The sequence below is a fragment of the Balaenoptera ricei genome, chromosome 19, assembly GCF_028023285.1.
Source record: "Balaenoptera ricei isolate mBalRic1 chromosome 19, mBalRic1.hap2, whole genome shotgun sequence".
Taxonomy (NCBI): Eukaryota; Metazoa; Chordata; class Mammalia; order Artiodactyla; family Balaenopteridae; genus Balaenoptera; species Balaenoptera ricei.
This window is the reverse complement of record NC_082657.1, coordinates 5,745,841-5,766,185: the sequence shown is the minus strand read 5'-3', so window position 1 is coordinate 5,766,185 and position 20,345 is coordinate 5,745,841. Positions and strand designations below refer to the sequence as shown.

At 44.7% G+C, this 20,345-nt stretch overlaps 1 protein-coding gene across 7 annotated transcripts in view; it reads right to left on the bottom strand.

Annotated features, from left to right (window-relative positions):
- HAS1 (hyaluronan synthase 1) overlaps positions 1 to 20,345 on the bottom strand; it is a 41,942-nt gene that overhangs the window by 12,466 nt on the left and 9,131 nt on the right. For 5 of the 7 annotated variants that reach the window (XM_059905900.1, XM_059905897.1, XM_059905901.1 and 2 more), the window contains exons 5-6: positions 819 to 896; positions 576 to 712 (exon numbers count right to left, since the gene is read on the bottom strand). In XM_059905900.1, the coding sequence (XP_059761883.1) occupies positions 576 to 712; positions 819 to 896 (215 nt within the window). Of the gene's footprint in view, positions 1 to 575; positions 713 to 818; positions 897 to 1,017; positions 1,082 to 16,595; positions 19,771 to 20,345 lie in introns of those variants that run through there. The other 2 variants (XM_059905904.1, XM_059905903.1) reach the window with 2 other exon arrangements.

The following is a 20,345-nucleotide window of genomic DNA, read 5'->3' as shown; positions in this document are numbered from 1 at the left end:
GCGGGACCACCTCCTGCTCCCCTCGCTAACAGCCATCTCTCCCAGAATCCTCCACTCCATTGGTGGCTGATCTCAGGTCCCCACCCTGGGTCCACAGTGGCCGTCCCAAGACTTCTATCATCATTGCAAAGCCTCAGGGTGTGGTTTACAGAACACAGGACCAAAGAGCGAAAGTGGGGAGATAATAAGGCCACAATGGAGAAAAGGCAGGGGAAGGAACATTTGTTCCCTGTAGGGACATCTCCTGTGCCCCTCGTGGGCCAAGCTCTCAGCTGGGCGATGCTGGGCACACAGAAATGACTCAGACCCGGGCCCTGCCCTTGAGGAGATGCCAGTCTGGTGGAGGAGACAGTTGTGTAAACAGAGGATCACAGAACAGTTCGAGGACAAGGACGCATGAACCCAGCAGGAGAGTCAGGGAGGGCTTCCTGGAGAAGGTGATATCCTGGAGGAGGTGAGTCCTGAATGTTGAGAAGTTAGTCAGAGTAAGGACGGCGGGGGTGGGGCTGGGGGTTGAAAGGTGGAACCTGACGGGCATCCGAGACAAGAAATGTCCTAGACAGTCCGGAAAGTACCTGGGAGTTGATGTTGTGGAGGCTGAAAGGGTGACGCACAGGGGTGGGTGCATAGCAGGGTCCACCCCACGCAGGGTTCTGAATGCCAGATTCAGAGGCTGGGACTTTGTCCTGGGTGCTGGGGAACCACGGGAGGGCTGGGAGCAGGGGAGAGACAGGATCAGCTCTGGGTGCCTGTGAGGGACACACAGAGTGGACAGACTAGGAGCTTTTGGCCCGGGTGTGTGGGTGGCGGGTTCATACCAGGGTCTTCTCTGGGAGGAAGAGAGCAGAGTGTGAGCTCGGATGCAGGCAGCATCGGCGGGAGGAGCGCTAGGGCACCTGCAGAGTGAGGAGAACAAAGGCCAGAGAGGAAACCCTGAGGATGGAGGAGACAGGGAGGTGGGCAGCAGATGTGGGGGGCAGACCCACTGAGCCTCTCGTCTGAGCTGCGTCTGACTACCTTTGCCTCCTTTCGGAACTAGGGAGGGTGAGGATCCTAGGGAAGCAACTTGAAGAAGTCTGTGTTCTGTTCAGTGCTTGAGTCCAGGGGTGTGATTTCTCGGCAAGGTGTCCTGAGGGGGAGGGAAGTGCTTTGGGAGAATCTAGACACTGAGAGTCAGAGGAGAAAGGAAGAGGGGGAGGAGGTGGGGAGAAGGGAGAGGGGAGGGGAGGGAGGAGGAAGAAGGGGGAGGGGGAAGGGGAGGAGGGAAGATGGGAGGGAGGGTGGGAGGAAAGAGGGAGGAGGATGAGGGAAGGGGGAGGCTGGCTCACCTGACCACCCTGCTTAATGTGGAAACCTGCCCCACCCTGGGACTCCTGACCCTCTCTACCCTCTAATTTTTTTTTCCCCACAGCATTTGTCCCCTTCCTACATAAAGTATAACTTGCCCGTTGATTCTCGTTGTATAATATGTGTCTCCCTTGTCAGAATGCAAGCTCCACACAGGCAGCAGCTTTTGCCTGTGCTGTTGGTGACTCTGTTTCCTTGGGGTCTGGACCCGTGCCTGGTACACAGTAGGTGCTCAATAGATAAATACGTGGTGAATGAATGAGTGAGATTGGGATGGAGAGTCAGAATGGTCGATGGAGACAGGGAAGAGGAAGAAGAGGAGGAAAAGGTGGGGATGGGAGGGAAGGAGGGAGGGGGAGGGAGGGGGAGGGAGGGGAGGAGGGAGAGAAGGAGGAAGGGGGAGGGAGGGGCAGGGAGGAGGGGGGAGGGAGAGAGAGGGGAGGATGGGGAAGAGGGGGGAGGGAAAAAGACCAGAGGTGGGATTCTACCCGCCCTCCACCACCGACTACCCAGCAGCTGGGAGGGGTAGGATGAGGAGTTCCCAGGGACGTGGGACCCTAAGTAAGGCTTCCCAGGGACAGCAAAGATCCCAAATCTGGAAGCGGATTGCCTCTGACTTCCAGGAATTCCAGGGCTTGTGTCCCAGCCCTCTTGGCAGAGCCCTGGCCAGGCTGCAGCTGGTTACACAGGGCCATTCCTGCCAAACACCCATGTTCTGGGAAACACCTAGGTCTCCAAATTCTGCCGAAATCCTGGGTGGGAGGGAGGGAGTTGATGACTGTACACCCACCTGCCTCTGGGAAGAAGCTGGGGGGACCTTCGAGGCCGCGAGGAGAGGGACAGCCCCGTCTGGCTGTAACCCCATCCCTCCAGCCGGAGACACCGCCACCCCGCTTCCTCTCTGCTCCTACCCTTCTCCCCAGAGGGGAACAGAGACAGAAAGAGCCAGAGAAGGACTTCCTTTTCAGCAGCTCTATCCTCTCCCAGGGAAGCAAGAGGGGAGTCTCATTTTCCAAAGAGGGAAACTGAGGCCTGGGAAGAGTTGTTTCCTGGCCAGAGTGATACAGCATGGAGTCAGCAGAGCCAGGTAAGTAGGTCACTGGGGGAAGAGGAGGCTGGGGGCTGGACCCCTGGGTCTGAGGGGGGAGGGGCTGGGCACCTGTAGCCCTGTGTGTTGTAGAAGATGCCTGGGCCCTGGACCCTCGGGTCCATCGTCTTCAGAGCTCTGACAGAAAAAATTTCAAGGCCCAGGTTACTCTTGCATATATGGCTTTGGCTCTGTACCTCCCCGGCTCCCTTCCCAAAGTTCCCGTTGTCCACGGTGAGTCCTGGGTCCGCCTCCACCACAGACCAGGGCCTGAATAGCCTCTCATGGGAGAAACGCAACAGTCTGAGTCAGAAGATGGAGGAGAGGATGATGGGGGGCCGGGGGGATGGGCTGGGGCCCCCAGGTATGAGCCGGTTACTTGCGTGTTATTGATTCCCCTGAGCCTCTGTTTCCTCATCTGTAAAATGGGAACATCTCAAGTTGTCCCTCGCAGGGTAGCCCTTCAGGTTAAGCGAGAGCGTCTGCCCAGCACACTGGAATTTGAGGTGAGTTTTAGCTGTTCCTGAACCAGCAGCAGCTGAGGGTCTGCATGACTGACTCAGGCGGCAACAGGGGGATCCTTGACCTTCCCCGGCGACCTCAGCTCTGACCTGGGGACCAGACCAGTTGAGGGAAGGTGCCCAAGGGCACACAGACAGAAACCTCCTCCACCATCTGCTCTTATCACCTATCCAAGCCTCCTGCAAACGGGTCTGGGGGCACCAGAGCATCCGAATCAGCTGTGTGCATTTGCTAAAAATACAGATTTCTGGGTCCCACTCCCATATATTCTGACTCAGTGAGCTCAGGACCCCGCAAATGACTTAAACATATGCCCCCACGGAGTTCCCTGGGGGCCTAATGGTTAGGATTCCAGCTTTCACTGCCTTGGCCTGGGTTCAATCCCTGGTCAGGGAACTGAGATCCCACAAGCCCCATATGGCACGGCCAAAAAAAAAAAGCCCCCAATGGTTCTGAAGTGACATTTTCCCCCCTCCCCCCCCAGGCTCCTATTTCATGCCTACTCTTATTTAACTCCCTTGAAAACCATTTGAGGCAAGTATTATAATCCCCATTTTACAGATAAGGAAATTAAGGTCTTGATATATTCAATGTCATGCAGGGAGCTGGAAATACCAGGCATGGAACCTGGTTTAAATGAACTCCCAGGGAATTCCCTGGCTGTCCAGTGGTTAGGACTCCACACTCTCACTGTGAAGGGCCTGGGTTCGATCCCTGGTCAGGGAATTAAGATCCCACAAGCCGTGTGGCGTGGCCAAGAAAGAAAGAAAGAAAGAAAGTAAGTAAAATAAGTGAACTCCCAAACTTGCTGATAATTTGCTATTTCTAGGAAATATTTGCACAAGATTGCTTTCCGTTCCCGTTACTAAGTTGCTTCATTCATTCACTCATTCATGCATTCATTCATCAAACACTGTTACTGAGGCCTCCTCTGGGACAGAGCGTGAAATAGCAGCAGGTTGGAGGGCCCTGTATTATAATCCCACCTCTGACCTAACAGTGTGACTTTGGAAAAGTGACTTGTGCGCTCATAGCCTCGGTTTCCCTCCTCTGACTCTCTTTTGGAGCGAAGATTACATGAGAGGATGTACGTTATATGAATCCCCAGATATAGTGGGTTGACTGGTGGCCCCCCAAAGACAGGCCCAAGTCCTGACCCCTTGTACCTGTGAATGTGACCTTATTTGGGAAAAGGGTCTTTGCGGATGTGATCAAGTTAAGGATTTTGAGATGAGATCACCCCTACCTAAATCCAATGACAGAGCCCTTATAAGAGTGAGTCAGAGGGAGATTAGTCAACAGTAGTCACGGAGGAGAAGGTGATATGAAGACAGAGCAGAAATTGGAGGGATGCATCTGTAAGCCAAGTGTATTCGTTTTACAGGACTTCTGTACAAAGTATCACAAGCTTTGTGGCTTAAACAGCAGAAATGTATTGCCCCACAGATCTTGAGGCTGGAAGTCTGAGGTCAAGGTTTTGACAGGGTTGTGAATCTGAAGGCTCTGAATCTGTCTCAGCCTTCTTCTCTAGCTTCTAGTGGTTTGCTGGCAATCTTCGGCATCCCTTCTCTTGTAGAAGCATCACCCCCATCTCATCTTCACATGACGTTCTCCCTGCATGCGTGTCTGTGTCCCAATTTCCCCTCTTCATAAGGACACCCAGCCCTATTAGATTGGGGCCCACCCTACTTCAGTATGACCTCATCTTAACTTAAATAACGACATATGCAACAACCTATTATCCAAATAAGGTCACATTCACAGGTACTGCAGGGTTAGGACTTCAATTTAGGAATATGGGGGAGGTTACAACTGAATCCATCACACCAAGGATTGCTGGCAACCACCAGAAAGCAGGAGGAAGCATAAAACCGATCTCCCTAAGAACCTTCAGAAGGAACCAACCCTCCTGACACCTTGATTTCAGACTTCTAGGCTCCAGAACTGTGAGAGAATACATTTCTGTGTTTTTAAGCCACCTAGTTTGTGGTAATGAGTTATAGCAGCCCTAACAAATCAATGCAACAGCACAGTGCCTGGCATACAATAAACCAGGAACTGGTTTTTGCCCTGGAGAAGCTCACAGGGACCTTCTTCTTCTAAGGTACATGGGACCAGAATGTGTCCCCTCCCATCTCTCCCCAGGTCCAGGGATTCACAGGAAAGTCTGCTGAAGGATTTCCCAACGTGTTGATTGGGAAAGGGAGGTCCCATGAGGAAGGAGGATTGTGAGGATGAGAGGGAAGGGCCATGTCACTGTGGTCTGGATCTCAGAGGACAGAGAAAGCAGAGGGAGAGCAGGCTTGTCTCCAGCAAGTGGAAAGAGCCATAATGTTGACGGTGGCTGTGATATATACCAAGCCCTGGGCTACCCACTTCATACTTATTAGCTCCAGCCAAAAGATCACCCTCAGTGATTATAGCTTCTGTATTAAAGAAGAGAAAACTGAAGTCCAAAAAAGGGGGATGACGTCTCTAAGGTCACACAAGTAGTGACAGGGCCGAGATTTGAACACGGTTCTTACAGAATCCCAAGCACAGGTATTTTCAGCACTGTGGTATGCTGGTAAACATTTAACCGCCAGCTCTAGAGGGGAAAAAAAAGTACGTCTGTATATAAATACATATGTTTATGATAAATTTTACTGATTATAAATGATATGTAGCAGTTTACAAATCATAATACAATACACGATATTCTTAATTGTAAATTTCACACCACTATAGTTTCAGGGCGACTTGCTATTTCTTACAAAATCCAGTACCAGTTTTCATCATTCTGTCTCGAACAGGAATGTCACAAAATCAGACTACCAATAAATGTCTGGTTACTCTCCAGTCCAGCAAAGAAGAAGCTCCTGTTATGGATGCCACAAATGTAGTTCCTACATGAGTGTCGGCTGATATTTTTGTTTATGTTAATGAGAGACAAACATAAAAGAGGGAAGATGGATGTTGGAATTTCACTGGTTCATCAAAATGTAGCAAAGTAATTAGGAAGGGCTGAATTTGAGAATTTGTTACCTTTGTTTTGAATATCACTTATTTCATTGTAATTTTATATGACTGATTTCTAATAATGGCTCATAAAATTCCTGAAATGTTAACAAACAAACAAAAAAAACATAACCTAATTGAAAAATGGGCATAAGACCTAAATAGACATTTCTCCAAAGAAGAAATACAGATGGCCAATAGGCACATGAAAAGATGCTCAACATCACTAATTATTAGAGAAATGCAGATCAAAACTATAATGAGGTACCACCTCACACCGGTCAGAATGGCCATCATTAAAAAGTCTACAAATAACAAATGCTGGAGAGGGTGTGGAGAAAAGGGAACCCTCCTACACTGTTGGTGGGAATGTAAGTTGATGCACCCACTGTGGAAAACAGTATGGAGGTTCCTCAGAAAATTAAAAATAGAATTACCATATGATCCACCAATCCCACTCCTAGGCACATAGCCAGAAAAAACTATAATTCAAAAAGATATATGCACCCCTATGTTCATAGCAGCACTATTCACAATAGCCAATACATGGAAAAAACCTAAATGTCTATCGACAGATGAATGTACAAAGAAGATGTGCTATGTATGTATATATATATATATATATATATGTGTATATATATATATATACACACACATATATATATATAATGGAATACTACTCAGCCATAAAAATGAATGAAATAATGTCATTTGCAGCAACATGGATGAACTTAGAGATTATCATACTAAGTGAAGTAAGTCAGAAAGAAAGGCAAATACCATATGATATCACTTATATGTGGAATATGAAATATGACACAAATGAACTTATCAACGAAACAGAAACAGACCTACAGACATAGAGAACAGACTGGTGGTTGCCAAGGGGGAGGGGATTAGGGGAGGGATGGAGTGGGAGATTGGGGTTAGCAGATGTAAGCTTTTATATATAGGATGGATAAACAACAGGGTCCTACTGTGTAGCACAGAGAACTATGTGCAGTATCCTGTGATAAACCATAGTGGAAAAGAATATTTTTAAAAAGTATGTATAGGAACTTCCCTGGTGGTCTAGTGGGTAAGAATCTGTGCTCCCAATGCAGGGGGCCCAGGTTCAATCTCTGGTCAGGGAACTAGATCCCGCAGGCATGCCGCAACTAAGAAACCCGCAAGCTGCAACTAAAAAAAATAAAAAATAAACAGTTATGTATATATATGTATAACTGACTCACTTTGCTGTACAGCAGATATTAACACATTTTTTATTGAAGGATAGTAAATCAACTATCCTTCAATAAAAAAAAAAAATCCTGGGGCTTCCCTGGTGGCGCAGTGGTTGAGAATCTGCCTGCCAATGCAGGGAAACGGGTTCGAGCCCTGGTCTGGGAAGATCCCACATGCCGCGGAGCAACTAAGCCCGTGCGCCACAACTACTGAGCCTGCGCGTCTGGAGCCTGTGCTCCGCAACAAGAGAGGCCGCGATAGTGAGAGGCCCGCGCACCGCGATGAAGAGTGGCCCCCGCTCGCCGCAACTGGAGAAAGCCCTCGCACAGAAACGAAGACCCAACACAGCCACAAAAAAAAAAAAAAAACTTCTTAAAAAAAAAAATCCTGAAATGTTAACAAGTGTCTGTGAGCTGGCACGAGCCATCTCAACACGCTCTGATATATGGGTTGGGGGTGGGTGGGACAGACGTGGGGCCTCCATCATGTCAGAGTCCCAGGAATCGTGGGCCCTGGCTACTCTGAGGCTTGGGAGACCGAGGCCAGCTCCAGCCCATGGAAATAGTATTGACAACAGAGGGCGCTTGTCAGTGGCGGCCTCTCTGGCTCAGGCACTGTCCAGCTGCTTCAGGTCACTGACGACTGTGCTTGGAAGCCGGCTATTTCTGTCTGTGGTGCTGGTGTTTCTCCCAGCCTCCAGTTGTGTGGATGGGGGTGTGGGGGGGGGGAGGATAAGAAATGATTTCCACTGACTCTACTGAACCCTGTTATCAACTCACCCCACGTCATCCGTCCCGCTGCAGAAGATTCCAAGACTCACCCTTTCTTTACCTTCGCTGTTCCAGGAAAGTGTTCCTCCCTCCCTTCCTTGTTTCTCCATCCCTCTGATCTCTCCCTCCCTTTTTTTTTCCTCTCTTCCTTTCTCCTGCCCTCCATCCCCTCTCCCTCCCTCCTTCTCTTCTCTCTCCATCGCTCACCTCTCTATCCCTCCCTCCTTTTTCTCTCTCAGTAAAATTTTCAGTGAAATGTAATATACACCCAAACCATTGCACATATCATAAATGTCCCATCAATCAATATTCCCAATGTTAAGACACCTGAATAACAAGCACCCAGAACAAGAAGCAGAATGCCCCCACTGTCCCCTTCCAGACATCCTACACACACACGTGGGGATAAACAACGTCCTCACTCTAATCAGCATAGGTTAGTTCCCCTGTTTTGAAACATCACGTAAATGGAATCGGACAGTGCATCCTCTTTTGTGCCTGGCTTCTCTCTCTCTATGTTATGTCTGTGAGATTCAGCCACAGGTGTGCATGTTATGATTTGCTCCTTCTCATTCCCATAGAGGAGCATTTTGTGGTGCGAATACACAATGTCTCTTTTCGTTGTGCGGACAATCTTGCACAGGAAGGATTGTTAATAGACCCAATTTACAGGTGAGAAGACAGAGGCTCAAAGAGAGGAAGCCCTCAGTGCTGGGAGTCTGGGTCCCCAGGACTCCCTCTTAGTCACCTGAGAGCTGAAGTTCTCAGTTCTTTACCCCTCATGGATTATTTTCTGACCTGGGCAAAGTTTCCTAAGCTTTAGCGACTTCCGAAGGAGCAGAGCTGAGGGGCCGGAAGGGGAGGTAGATCTGGGGCTGCCTGAGTAACAGGAACTGGGAGGGATCACTCCTGGTTTCCAAACAGCCAAGGATATGCTGCCACAATGCCTGTGTTAGTGACTTTTGGGGGTGCGCTGGAACCTCCTTGGAATCTAAATATCCAATTCACTTACCTCCATGCTCCTGATGTCCTGTGACCCTCTGCACATCTGGGCTGAGGACATACAGGTCTCTTGGAGGTTTTTGTTTTTGTTTTTTTAAATTGCTGAACCCTGATTTTTTTTTTTTTTTTTTTGGCCACACCACACAGAATGCGGGACCTTAGTTCCCTGACCAGGGATCAAACCTGCGCCCCCTGCAGTGGAAGCTAGGAGTCCTAACCACTGGACCACCAGGGATGTCCCTCTTGGAGGTTTTAAAGGTGATCAGGAAATGTTAATGGCTATATCACAAACACAGTTGTTGAAAGCAGAGAGAAAACTGGGAATACGAAGACAGACAGGACAGTATGAGGATGCTTGTTTCTTCATGTTCCCTGGGGCCTGTGAGCCAGCTCTCTGGCCAGAACACACAGGCAAACTGGACCCAGAACAGCCTTAATCAGCTCAGATGTGATGGGAGAGGAGAGCGGGCAGCCCTCAGTCACATTGGCCAAGCCCGTGGCCACTAGCTACATGCAGCTATTAGATGTAAATGGATTAAAATTAAATTAAACGTATAATCTAGTTCCTCCACTGGAGATTTAGACTCTGGGAGGGATGCATGAAAAAGAGTTTGGTCAACGAGGAAGAAAGTGGGAAGGGGCTTTTGGGAGGTACGATGGTCTGATTCTGACCCTAATTCCAATATATGGATTTCTTCCCAAAGCAAGCAGTTCTCCAGCACCAGCTGGGTGTCCTAGTGAAACCAAGCAGGACCCTGTGGGGCTCCTGGACATGGAAGCCTTTCTGTGTACCCCGTTTCTTGTTTGTAGAGAATAGACTCCAGCCTCTGTGACCTTCCCTGAGTTCCTGAGGCCAGATTAAAGGAACCAGAGAAGCTCATCAGGAGACCACCTGAGGCCAGATTAAAGGATTGTAGGCCTGACCTTTATCAGCAACCCTGCCCTTGAACCACTGCTATAAAACTCCTCCCCAAATCCCTCCAGGTTGGGTCCCACAGTTTTTCAGGGCACAGGCGCCATGGTGGCACGTGGAAGCCTTCTGGGTTTTCCCCAACCTGGAAGCTCTCCAAACCCCATCCTTCTGAGTTTTTAGGGAGGCTTCATTACATAGGCAAGATTGATTAAATCATTGGCCATTGATGGGGATTGATGGAACTCAATCTCCAGCCGCTCATAGGTCCAGGGGTGGGGTTGAAAGTTCCAACCCTCTACTCATAGGGTTGGTTCCTCTGGTGACCATCCCCCATCCTTAGGTGCTCTCCAGAAGCCTCCTCATTAACGTAACAAAAAGGCACCTTTATTGCTCTCCTCACAGGGAATTACAAGGGCTTGGGGAGCTCTGTGCCAGGAACAGGGATGAAGACCAAATATATATTTCTTACTGTCATTACAGTATCACAGATGCTCCCACAATTGCTAAAATGCAAGACACCTCCCAGACAGATTACTTAGCTGAAGAAGATAAATTTCTTGCCCTCCAAGAGGACATACTGGGCAAACGGTGCGTAGAGAAAACAGGCACTCCAACGAAAACGTGTGCACAGGTGTTCATAGTATCACTCCTCACAATAGCCAGAAGGTGGAAACAACCAAAGGTCCATCAGTGGATGAATGGAGAAACAAGATGCACCTGCACCACTGCACCACTCTTCTCTGTCTTCACCTCTGCGATCAGAAAACAAGTATCCCTGCCCAAGACATGTCCTACTTGTCCTCTGAATGCCACTCATCTCATTTTCTCAAGAACTTCCCTCCTTGACTTATCTGCTCTCTCTCCTGCAGCATCAAATTTTTCCCTTCCCTTCCATCATTCCCAACAGCACCCAATAAGGTCTAGAACCTCTTTTTTTTTTTCTTTTTAAGTTTACCCTTCCACTCCACATTCTTCCTTAGTTTCCAACCAGTTCCTGGGCTCTCCTTCTCCACAGCCAAACATCCCCAAAGAGTTGTGTATGTTTGCAGTATTCATTTCTTCACCTCATAGTTGTCTATGATTCTCTCCAAAGAGTCTTTTGTCCCCACCATTCTACTGAGCATGCCCTTGCCTAGCTCCCCAGCCCCCAAGGGATATGTTTTTTCACCTGGACTCTCCAGCAACTGCGGTCCTTGCTCTGGACAGTTCTAAGCCTTGGTCTCCCGAGGAGAGTGACTCTGGTTCTAAAGGTCTTCATAGAACATACACCAGGGAATTCCCTGTCGGTCCAATGGTTAGGACTCAGCGCTTTCACTGCGGGGGGCCCGGGTTCGATCGATCCCTGGTTGGGAAAGATCCCACAAGCCATGCGTGGTGAACCCCCCACCCTCCAAAAAAAATGACACACCAAAGGAACAGGGAAAGGGGAAGGGAACTGAAACCAATTGGGTAACAGAAAACTAGGGCTCTTTCTGCTTCTCAATGGGCCCGAGAATACACCAATACGGTACTTGTTTTAAGAGCCTTTGGGGAGTAGACTGGGCACTTTTAGAGACTCAAGCACCTGACTGTTTTTCTCAAGCTCCATCCTCTGTGGGATGCAGAAGTTCAACCCTCTCAACATCAAGAGTCAAAGAATCTGGGTAGCCAGGTCCCTTCTCTCTCAAGGAATCAGGATAAAGAGAGAGGCAAGGACTGAGGTGAGAAGAATCAGAGATAATAATGAAAGGCAGAGATGAAGATGAGAGAGACGAGAACCAGAAACACAGAGAGTGCTCCGAAAGGTGGGAGGCGGAGGAGCCGACAGTGGGACAAGATAGAAGAGTCCCCATCCGCTCACCACTACCAAGATTAATGCCATCATCCTCTGCTCCTGCGGAAGCTCATTAGTAGGCTTCTAGACCAAAGAGATGGCAGTCTTTCTGAAATTTTAAGAAAGTATCATCCAAGGGTATCACGGTAATATGGGGGAATATGGGAAAATAGACACAGAGGTAAGGACAGTCACCCTAAGAACATTATTCCCAAGGTCTTGTATCAATTATGGTGCTTCCAATTATAAGTAATCTGCAATTTACAATTACACCTAACAATGGCTTAAACCAAGACAGCGTTGATGGTTTACTTTACAAGCATTTTGGAGATGGGTTAGGTTAGTACTAGGTTAGTCTAAATAATGTCTGAATAATATCATCAAAACCACATTTATTTTATTTTATTTTTTTTATTAAAGTATAGTTGATTTACAATGTTGTGTTAATTTCTGCTGTACACAAAAGTGACTCAGTTATACACATATATATTCTTTTTCATATTCTTTTCCATTCTGGTTTATCACAGGATATTGAATATAGTTCCCTGTGCTATACAGTAGGACCTTGTGGTTTATCCATTCTATATATACTAGTTTGCACGTGCTAATCTCAAACTCCCAATCCTTCCCTCCCCCGCCCCAAACCCCTCCCCTTGGCAACCAATTTTTACAAATTCCCAGGGACCTCCCTGGCAGTCCAGTGGTTAAGACTCTGCACTTCCACTGCAGGGGCTGTCGGTCTGATCCCTGGTTGGGGAACTAAGATCTCACATGCTGCGTGGTGCGGCCAAAAATAAAAATATAATAAAATAGAAAGTTTTTAAAAAGCAAAATACAAATTTCCACGTGCTTTACCTTTTTATGAATACCTCTGGTTTTAAATCTCAGCTTCACGTAAAGTACCCTTGTTGCCTGATGACTTTGTTTTGAAATAAATCAGTTTACAACAGCACTCAGCCTTTCCCTTGCTTTCTGCAAATAATCACTCACAAATTGCCCTTCATCATATAACACACTCCTGATGAGTTGGCAAAAGAAAGAACTCAAAATGAATATTAGCTAGTCTTGTTATCAAAAGTCCTTCACCCACTCCACTGTTTTTACTCAGTCATCCTTTTTTTTCCCTTCCCCTCATGTCACCCCTAAAGTTTTTGCATTTTTAAGGCAAAGACGTTTACCCATCTCATTTGCATTCTTGACTCTTAGAAATGCTTTTTAATTCCCAAGAAATGTATACTCTTCAATGCCCAACTAAGATGTGACCATAGAAAATAAGGAACAACTAATAAAGACAAGAGGGCAAAGCCAGGAGTCATGAAGGATGGTGTACATCCTCTAGATAGGAGAACGAGTGCTTCCAAATTGAGTGCCAGGACAGGGAACTCTCACTATTCCTGCCCATTGGCCTTGGTTGCAATAGAATAGCGCCTGCTGTATCCTCCCCAGTTTTCTGTTCTTCATTGGAAGTTTTCATTGTGGATGCCTATTCTCATTGCACCATTGTATATTGGGTCTCTGAGGATTCTTTTAAAGTTTATGGACTGCTCGCCACAAATATTTCTAGACCTGATTGAGTCTAAAACTCCAAAATAAAACTTTGGAGTTGTCTCCCTTGGGAAGGATGGGACTACTTCTGTTTGGGGAGAAGAGTATACAGGGGTATGGGGTAGACAAATGAGTAGGATGTGGTAGAGACTGCCAGCTTCCTACTCGATATTCACCCCTCTCCTTCATGGCCAGAAGTGAGTGGAAATTCATCCGCCTGAAACAATGCTTTTGGCAGCCATCCTTCCAGCTAGATGTGAGTAAATTCTAAGCAATGAGAGGCAACTGGTTGTATCGCATCAGTACATAATTAGGACAGAGCTGAGGGGTCAAAAAGCAGCAGCAGTAAACAATCCTGGCATGACTGGCTTTGGTATCGTTCAGTTTGTCCCAACTGATAATGAAAAACTAATGAAATCGAGCTCCACCTCGTGGCTGCCTAAAACAGAAAGCAAGGAAATGGGAGTCGCCTCATCCCCAGCTCTCTGACCCTCACTGGGAGAGGACTTTTGTGAGACTTAGATTATTTTCCCTGGGAGCTTCTAGAGCGAATTTCTGAGACCATCTGAACGAGGAACTTTTTTTTCTTTTCCTTTATGGTTTAATCACAGGATATTGAATACAGTTCCCTGTGTGTCCCAGTAGGACCTTGCTGTTTTTATCCAAGGAACTTTTTTGTTTTCTGTTTTGTTTTTAATCCAGGAAGTCCCCTTCATTCCAGAACGTACATTCCAGAGACTGGAGATCTCTCCTGTATTTCATCCCACCCTAAGAGTTACCACTGCTACAAGATAAAAGAAAATCTGTGTAAATGCTTCATAATCTTGGAACGCTGTGGATTGTTCAACTGTGTTTTTCCCCTCACATTCCCATCTCAGGCCCCTCCCAGCTCCAAATACCATCTAGATAACTGTTTCCCAAATGTTGGATCTACAACTGATACTGTTCCAACAGAATCGCTTGGGGAGGTATTTTTTTAAAATATGGGTTAGACCACAATATTGTAAATCAACTATCCTCCAATAAAAAATAAAAATTAAACAATTAAAAATAAAATAAAATATGGGTTAGGTCACTGCAGCATCAAGGCATCTGATTCATAAAGTCTGGTGCTTAATGCAGGAACCTGTTTTTTTTTTTTTTTTTAATAAACTTATTTATTTTTGGCTGCGTTGGGTCTTCGTTGCTGTGCGAGGGCTTTTTCTCTAGTTGAGGCGAGCAGGGGCTACTCTTCGCTGCGGTGCGCGGGCTTCTCATTGCGGTGGCTTCTCTTGTTGCGGAGTACGAGCTCTAGGCGCGCGGGCTTCAGTAGTCGTGGCACGCGGGCTCAGTAGTTGTGGCTCACGGGCTTAGTTGCTCCGCGGCATGTGGGATCTTCCCAGACCAGGGCTCGAACCCGTGTCCCCTGCATTGGCAGGCGGATTCTTAACCACTGCGCCACCAAGGAAGTCCCAGGAACCTGTATTTATTCACAAAACTTCCTGGTAATTGTAATATGCAACAAGATTCCTCCGATTATTAGCAGTTGAATAAATGTTCTCTTTACAACAGAATAAGAATTAATGGTAGATCTCGCAAACACAGAAACATCTGTATAGCCCACACCCAAGAACAAATGGTCTTCTTCAAGCAAAATAAACTTTGACAGAAAGGCTGTTGTCCCCAATATCTTGTTCAAGGCCCTCTGGGGCTACTCAGGTCTTGAATTGGCAGATGTGGGCAAGTTAAGCTGTCAATAGTTTGTTCTTTCGATGAGGTGAGTTTCTCAGGAACAGTTAACAGAATTATTAATCTCTCAGAAAGAAGTCTTCCCCACCCTTTCCACCTCCAAATTCTCAGCTTCCATAATCATGTGAGCCAATACCTTATAATAAATCACACACACACACTATAGGAGAACCTGAATATATTCAAGAAATACTGTCTATTTTGTTGAGTATAATGGTGACTATAGTCTTTTTAAAATCCTTATCTGTTACAGATACATATTAAAGTATTTAAGGAGGAAATTATACTATATGACATTTGATTAAAAATATTCCTGGGGTGGGGGGAGGAAAGGCAATCAGTGAAATCAAAAAATGTTTAAAATTTTTGAATCTTTCTACTCTTGCATATTTTTACATTTTCCACTTTAAAGTCTTAAAAATCACTCTATGGCCCAACAAATCCACTCCTAGATATATGCCCCACCAAAAAAAAAAAAAAAAAAAAAAATGTGTGCCTATGAACACTAGGATAAATAACAGGTGAGGGAAAAACACAGTTGAACAACAGTGTGCCCAAGATGATAAAATATTATTGTTACTTCTTCATTATCAATGTATGAGTTGTTATACCTGTAAATAAATGAATTTTTTCACATTACTTTTTCATTTTTGATGCTTAGTGTTAGTAATATGTATAACATCTACAGTGTTTTGTATCATATAACATTGATGTAGATACTGACAGATGATTCAGCTTGTAAACGGATGATGTAAACTTATGGTATTGATAAATACAGTGCAGTACTTTAAACGTATGTTCTCTTCCCTATGACTTTTCTTTCTGGCCGCGCCGTGTGGCTTGCAGGATCTTAGTTCCCTGACCAGGGACTGAACCTGGGCCCACGGCAGTGAAAGCACCGAGTCCTAACCACTGGACCACCAGGGAATTCCCCCTTATATGACTTTCTTAATAACATTTTCTTTTCTCTAGCTTCATTGTAAGAATACAGTATATAATACAGATAACATATAAAATATGTGTTAATCGACTGTTTGTTACTGGTAAGTCTTCCAATCAAAGAAAGCTATTAGTACTTAAGTTTTGGGGGAGTCAAAAGTTATATAAGGATTCCCGACTGCATAGGGGGTCAGCGCCCCTAACCCCTGCAATGTTCAAGGGTCAATTGTACTAGGAGTTTTGGATGAATCGTGTATCCACTCCCCCCATCCGAAAAGAAGTATGTTGAAGTCCTAACCTCCAATACCTCAGAAAATTGAGTTGTTATAGATGGAGTTTAGTTGAGATGAGCTCATCCTGGAGTAGGGTGGCTCCAAATCCAATAACTGGTGTTCTTAGAAGTTGGCCATGTGGAGACACAGAGGCACACAGGGAGCATGCCATGTGATGACAAAGACCGAGGTTGGAGTTATACAGCTGCAGACTAAGGAAAGCCAATAGTTGCCCATAAATCACCAGGAGCTAGGAAGAGGCAAGGAAGGAATCTTCAACAGTTTTCAGAGGGAGCATGGCCCTGATGACACCTTGACTTTGGACTTCTGGCCTCCAGAACTGAGACAGTAGTAAATTTCTGTTGTTTAAACCCGTTCAGTTAATAGTATACTTTGTTACAGCAGCTCTAGGAAACAAATAAACTAGGTTTTCATGGAGGAAAGCCGTGGCAAGCACGTCTGGCTATAAGTCTAAGCCATATTCATTCCCCATTTCAGCACAACCACCAAGACAAGAGACATTTTAATCTTCATTTCTTAGAAAATAGCAGCTGCTTCCAGTTTTTCAGAACTCATTTGGGGACAGAAGAGTTGTGATTACTTATCACTCTTAAACCTCAATATTTGTAATGGGGTTTTTTTGGGGTTTTGTTTTTTGTTTTCTGAGTGACAACCAGAAGACAATTTGTTTTAAAAAAATTTATCATTCCTAAGGGCTGAAAAGTACCAGATTCATTTACAATACCAGTAACAGTAAAACAAAAACCAAAAAGGTGTAAATGGTGCTATAGTCTTGTTTAATGTTAAGCTGAATTACTTTCCTTGTGATTTATATATTTCACTATGTTGACATTTTTGGTAGATATTAGACATACAAACTGGAACAAGAATTTCGTGGTACACAACTTTCAATACCTTGTGAAATTTGAAAATCATCATATACATGTTCTACAAAAATACTCAGACACAAAGCAAATACATACATCTGGGACCTTTCTTAATTTACTTCTTTGACTATGCAATATATTCAAACATGAAACAAAGTGTCCTTTGGCATGCTAAAGTTATCTGCTCTTCCTAACTGACTACTTTGTGTTACATTTTCTATAAATACATGGTAATACGATGATCAAAATTTTTATTATAAAGTTGTTTATATGTAAATAAACTTTCCCACCATCATTACACTCTACTAATTCTCCTTAAAAAAATATTATCTGATGCATGATAAGTTTGGACTTCATGCCAGAGGCATCCCTTATCACAAGTCTTCAGCCATCTGTATTCCTTGGTATGAAAACTCATTTGTTTGGAAGCTACTCAAGAATTCACAATATTTGTGAGATTTTTTTCCACAGTGAAAACTGACTACTTTACGATAGCCTATCAAAAACATTTGTTGTACCCAAAGGTTTCATTTTGTGCGATGTATAATGGGATCTCTTCTCAAGAAGAGATTTCAACTTTTCATTCATACTGCCTTTTTTCTCATGAAATATGAGGCTACATTGGTAGTATATTTCCTATATTGGTAGTATATTTCCTATATTCACTGAATTTAAAAAATTTCTCTTCTGGGTAAGTTTTGAAACTTACAAAGGCCAAAATTAATGGAAAAGTACCCTAACTTTCCCTGCATTCATAGGGTGACTCTCGTGTGAATTTTCTTATATTCAGGGAGATCTGGCATCTCACTAAAGTCTTCCCAGTGCTGTGTTCCTGGGATTGTTTTCATGTATGAATTTCCTCATGTGAAGTGAGAAAGAACTTGACAGAGAAAGTTTTCCCACACTCACCACATTGATAAGGTTTCTGCCCTGCATGACTTCTCTGATGGACACTGAGGTATGACTTCTCAAAAAAGGCTTTCCCACATTGAGTGCACTGATATGGTTTCTCTCCTGTGTGATGTCTCTGATGTCTAATGAGCTGTGACTTCTGGTTGAAGATTTGACCGCATGGAATGCATCCATAGGGTTTCTCTCCAGTATGGCATCGTTGATGGATAATAAGATGGCTTTTTTGGCGGAAAGCCTTCCCACATTCACTGCATCCATGGGGTTTCTCTCCTGTATGAATCAACTGATGTCTACTGAGCATTGCCATACTGCTAAAGGCTTTTTGGCATTCAAGGCATACGAAGGGTTTCTCTCCTGTATGTGTCCTCTGATGGACAATGAGCATTGCCTTTCGTATGAAAGCTTTTCCACATTCACTGCATTCATACGGTCTCTCTCCTGTATGAGTTCTCTGATGGACAATGAGGTGGGACTTGTCTATAAAAGCTTTTCCACATTCACTGCATTCATAAGGTTTCTCTCCCGTATGAATTCTCTGATGTGTTATGAGGGATGACTTTTTATTAAAGGCTTTCCCACATTCCTTGCATTCATAAGGTTTCTCTCCCGTATGAGTTCTTCTATGAACAATAAGCTGTGACTTGTCTACAAAAGCCTTCCCACATTCACTGCATTCATAAGGCTTCTCTCCCGTATGAATTCTCTGATGGGTTATGAAGTGTGACTTTTTATTAAAGGCTTTCCCGCATCCCTCACATTCATAAGGTGTTCTTGCTGTATGATTTCTCTGATGTAGAATGAGCTGTGATGTGTGTACAAAAGCTTTTCCACATTCACTGCATTCATAAGGTTTCTCTCTGATATGAATTTTCTGATGTGTTATGAGGTGTAAGTTTTTATTGAAGGCTTTTCCACATTCCCTGCATTCATAGGATTTTTCTCCTGTATGATTTCGCTGGTGAACAACAAGCTGAGACTTACTACAGAAGGCCTTTCCACATTCTTTACATCCATAAGGTTTCTCTCCTGTATGGATTCTTTGATGGATAATCAGGTTTGACTTTTGCATAAAACCTTTCCCACAATCACTACACTCAAAAGGTTTCTCTCCTGTATGTGTTCTGTAATGTAATCTGAGCTTCGTCTTTTCCCTGTAAGCTTTTCCACATTCTTTGCATTCATAGGGTTTCTCTCCTGTATGAGTCCTATGGTGTAGAATGAGATGATATTTTGTTCTAAAGGATTTCTGACACTCGATACATTCATACGGTTTCTCTCCTGTATGAGTTCTCTGGTGCAGAGTGAGATGACATTTTGTACTGAAACCTTTCTGACATTCACTGCATCTGTATGGCTTCTCTCCTGTATGGGTTCTCTGGTGTATTATGAGCTTTGACTTATACCTGAAGGATCTGGGACATTCACTGCATTCGTAAGGTTTCCCTTCTGTGTGAATTCTGTGATGTCTTTTAAGATTTGTTACTGTGCTGAAAGACCTCACACATAAATTATGTTCATAGTACTGGGCTCGAGGGTGGGAGGTTTCATGTAGAGTATGGAAAAATGACTTCCCATAACCATTTAACTCATCAGAGTTCATTTCTGCATAGCTTTTACTCTGATAACTTGGGTCTGAATTTTGTTTCAAACTTATTCCTCTTGAGACACATTTATGGGGTCTTTGTGTAAATGAAACAAAGTTTTTGCTCAAAGGAAATATTTTTCCCAATGCATTGTTTTCATGGTCTCTCTCCACAGGTCCACCCTTCCCGTTATCTTCCCGATGCCAATCATAAACTTGCCACATTACTTCTAGAAAAAAATCAATGAATACTACCATTATCATGAAATGGAGAGGGATGAAATCTCAAGTCAATATCCAAAGAGATGGAGAAAGTGATACAGCAGGTGCACAACGTAAGTCTGAGGCACCCAATAAAAGAAACAGTAATAAGTAATGAACTGAAGGACATGGGTGTCATCAAACATTGGAACAAATCTATGAATATTTGAAAGCAAAATAGAAGAGGTATATGAATATGGATAAAAGGTAAAAGAGGTTGGTTGTGTCTAATGAGCTACGCTAAAAGAACAACTAAGCAAAAAAGGAAAGACCAAATGAACTAGGCAAAGATCTGACCCAGGGTAGATACAAGGAGGTAAGTCTCCTCCTAGGTGGCTAGCAAAAGAGAGTCATATATGGAAGGGTAGTAAGAGAAGCAGGCAACATTCATACTGAAGACTTCTTTTCATTCAAAGTCACTTCTAAAGGTTCAGAGACTATGAGAAAAAAATATTAAAATGGGGGGAGGGATAAATTAGGAGTTTGGGATTAACAGATACATACTACTATATATAAAATACACTAACAACAAGGACCTGCTGTA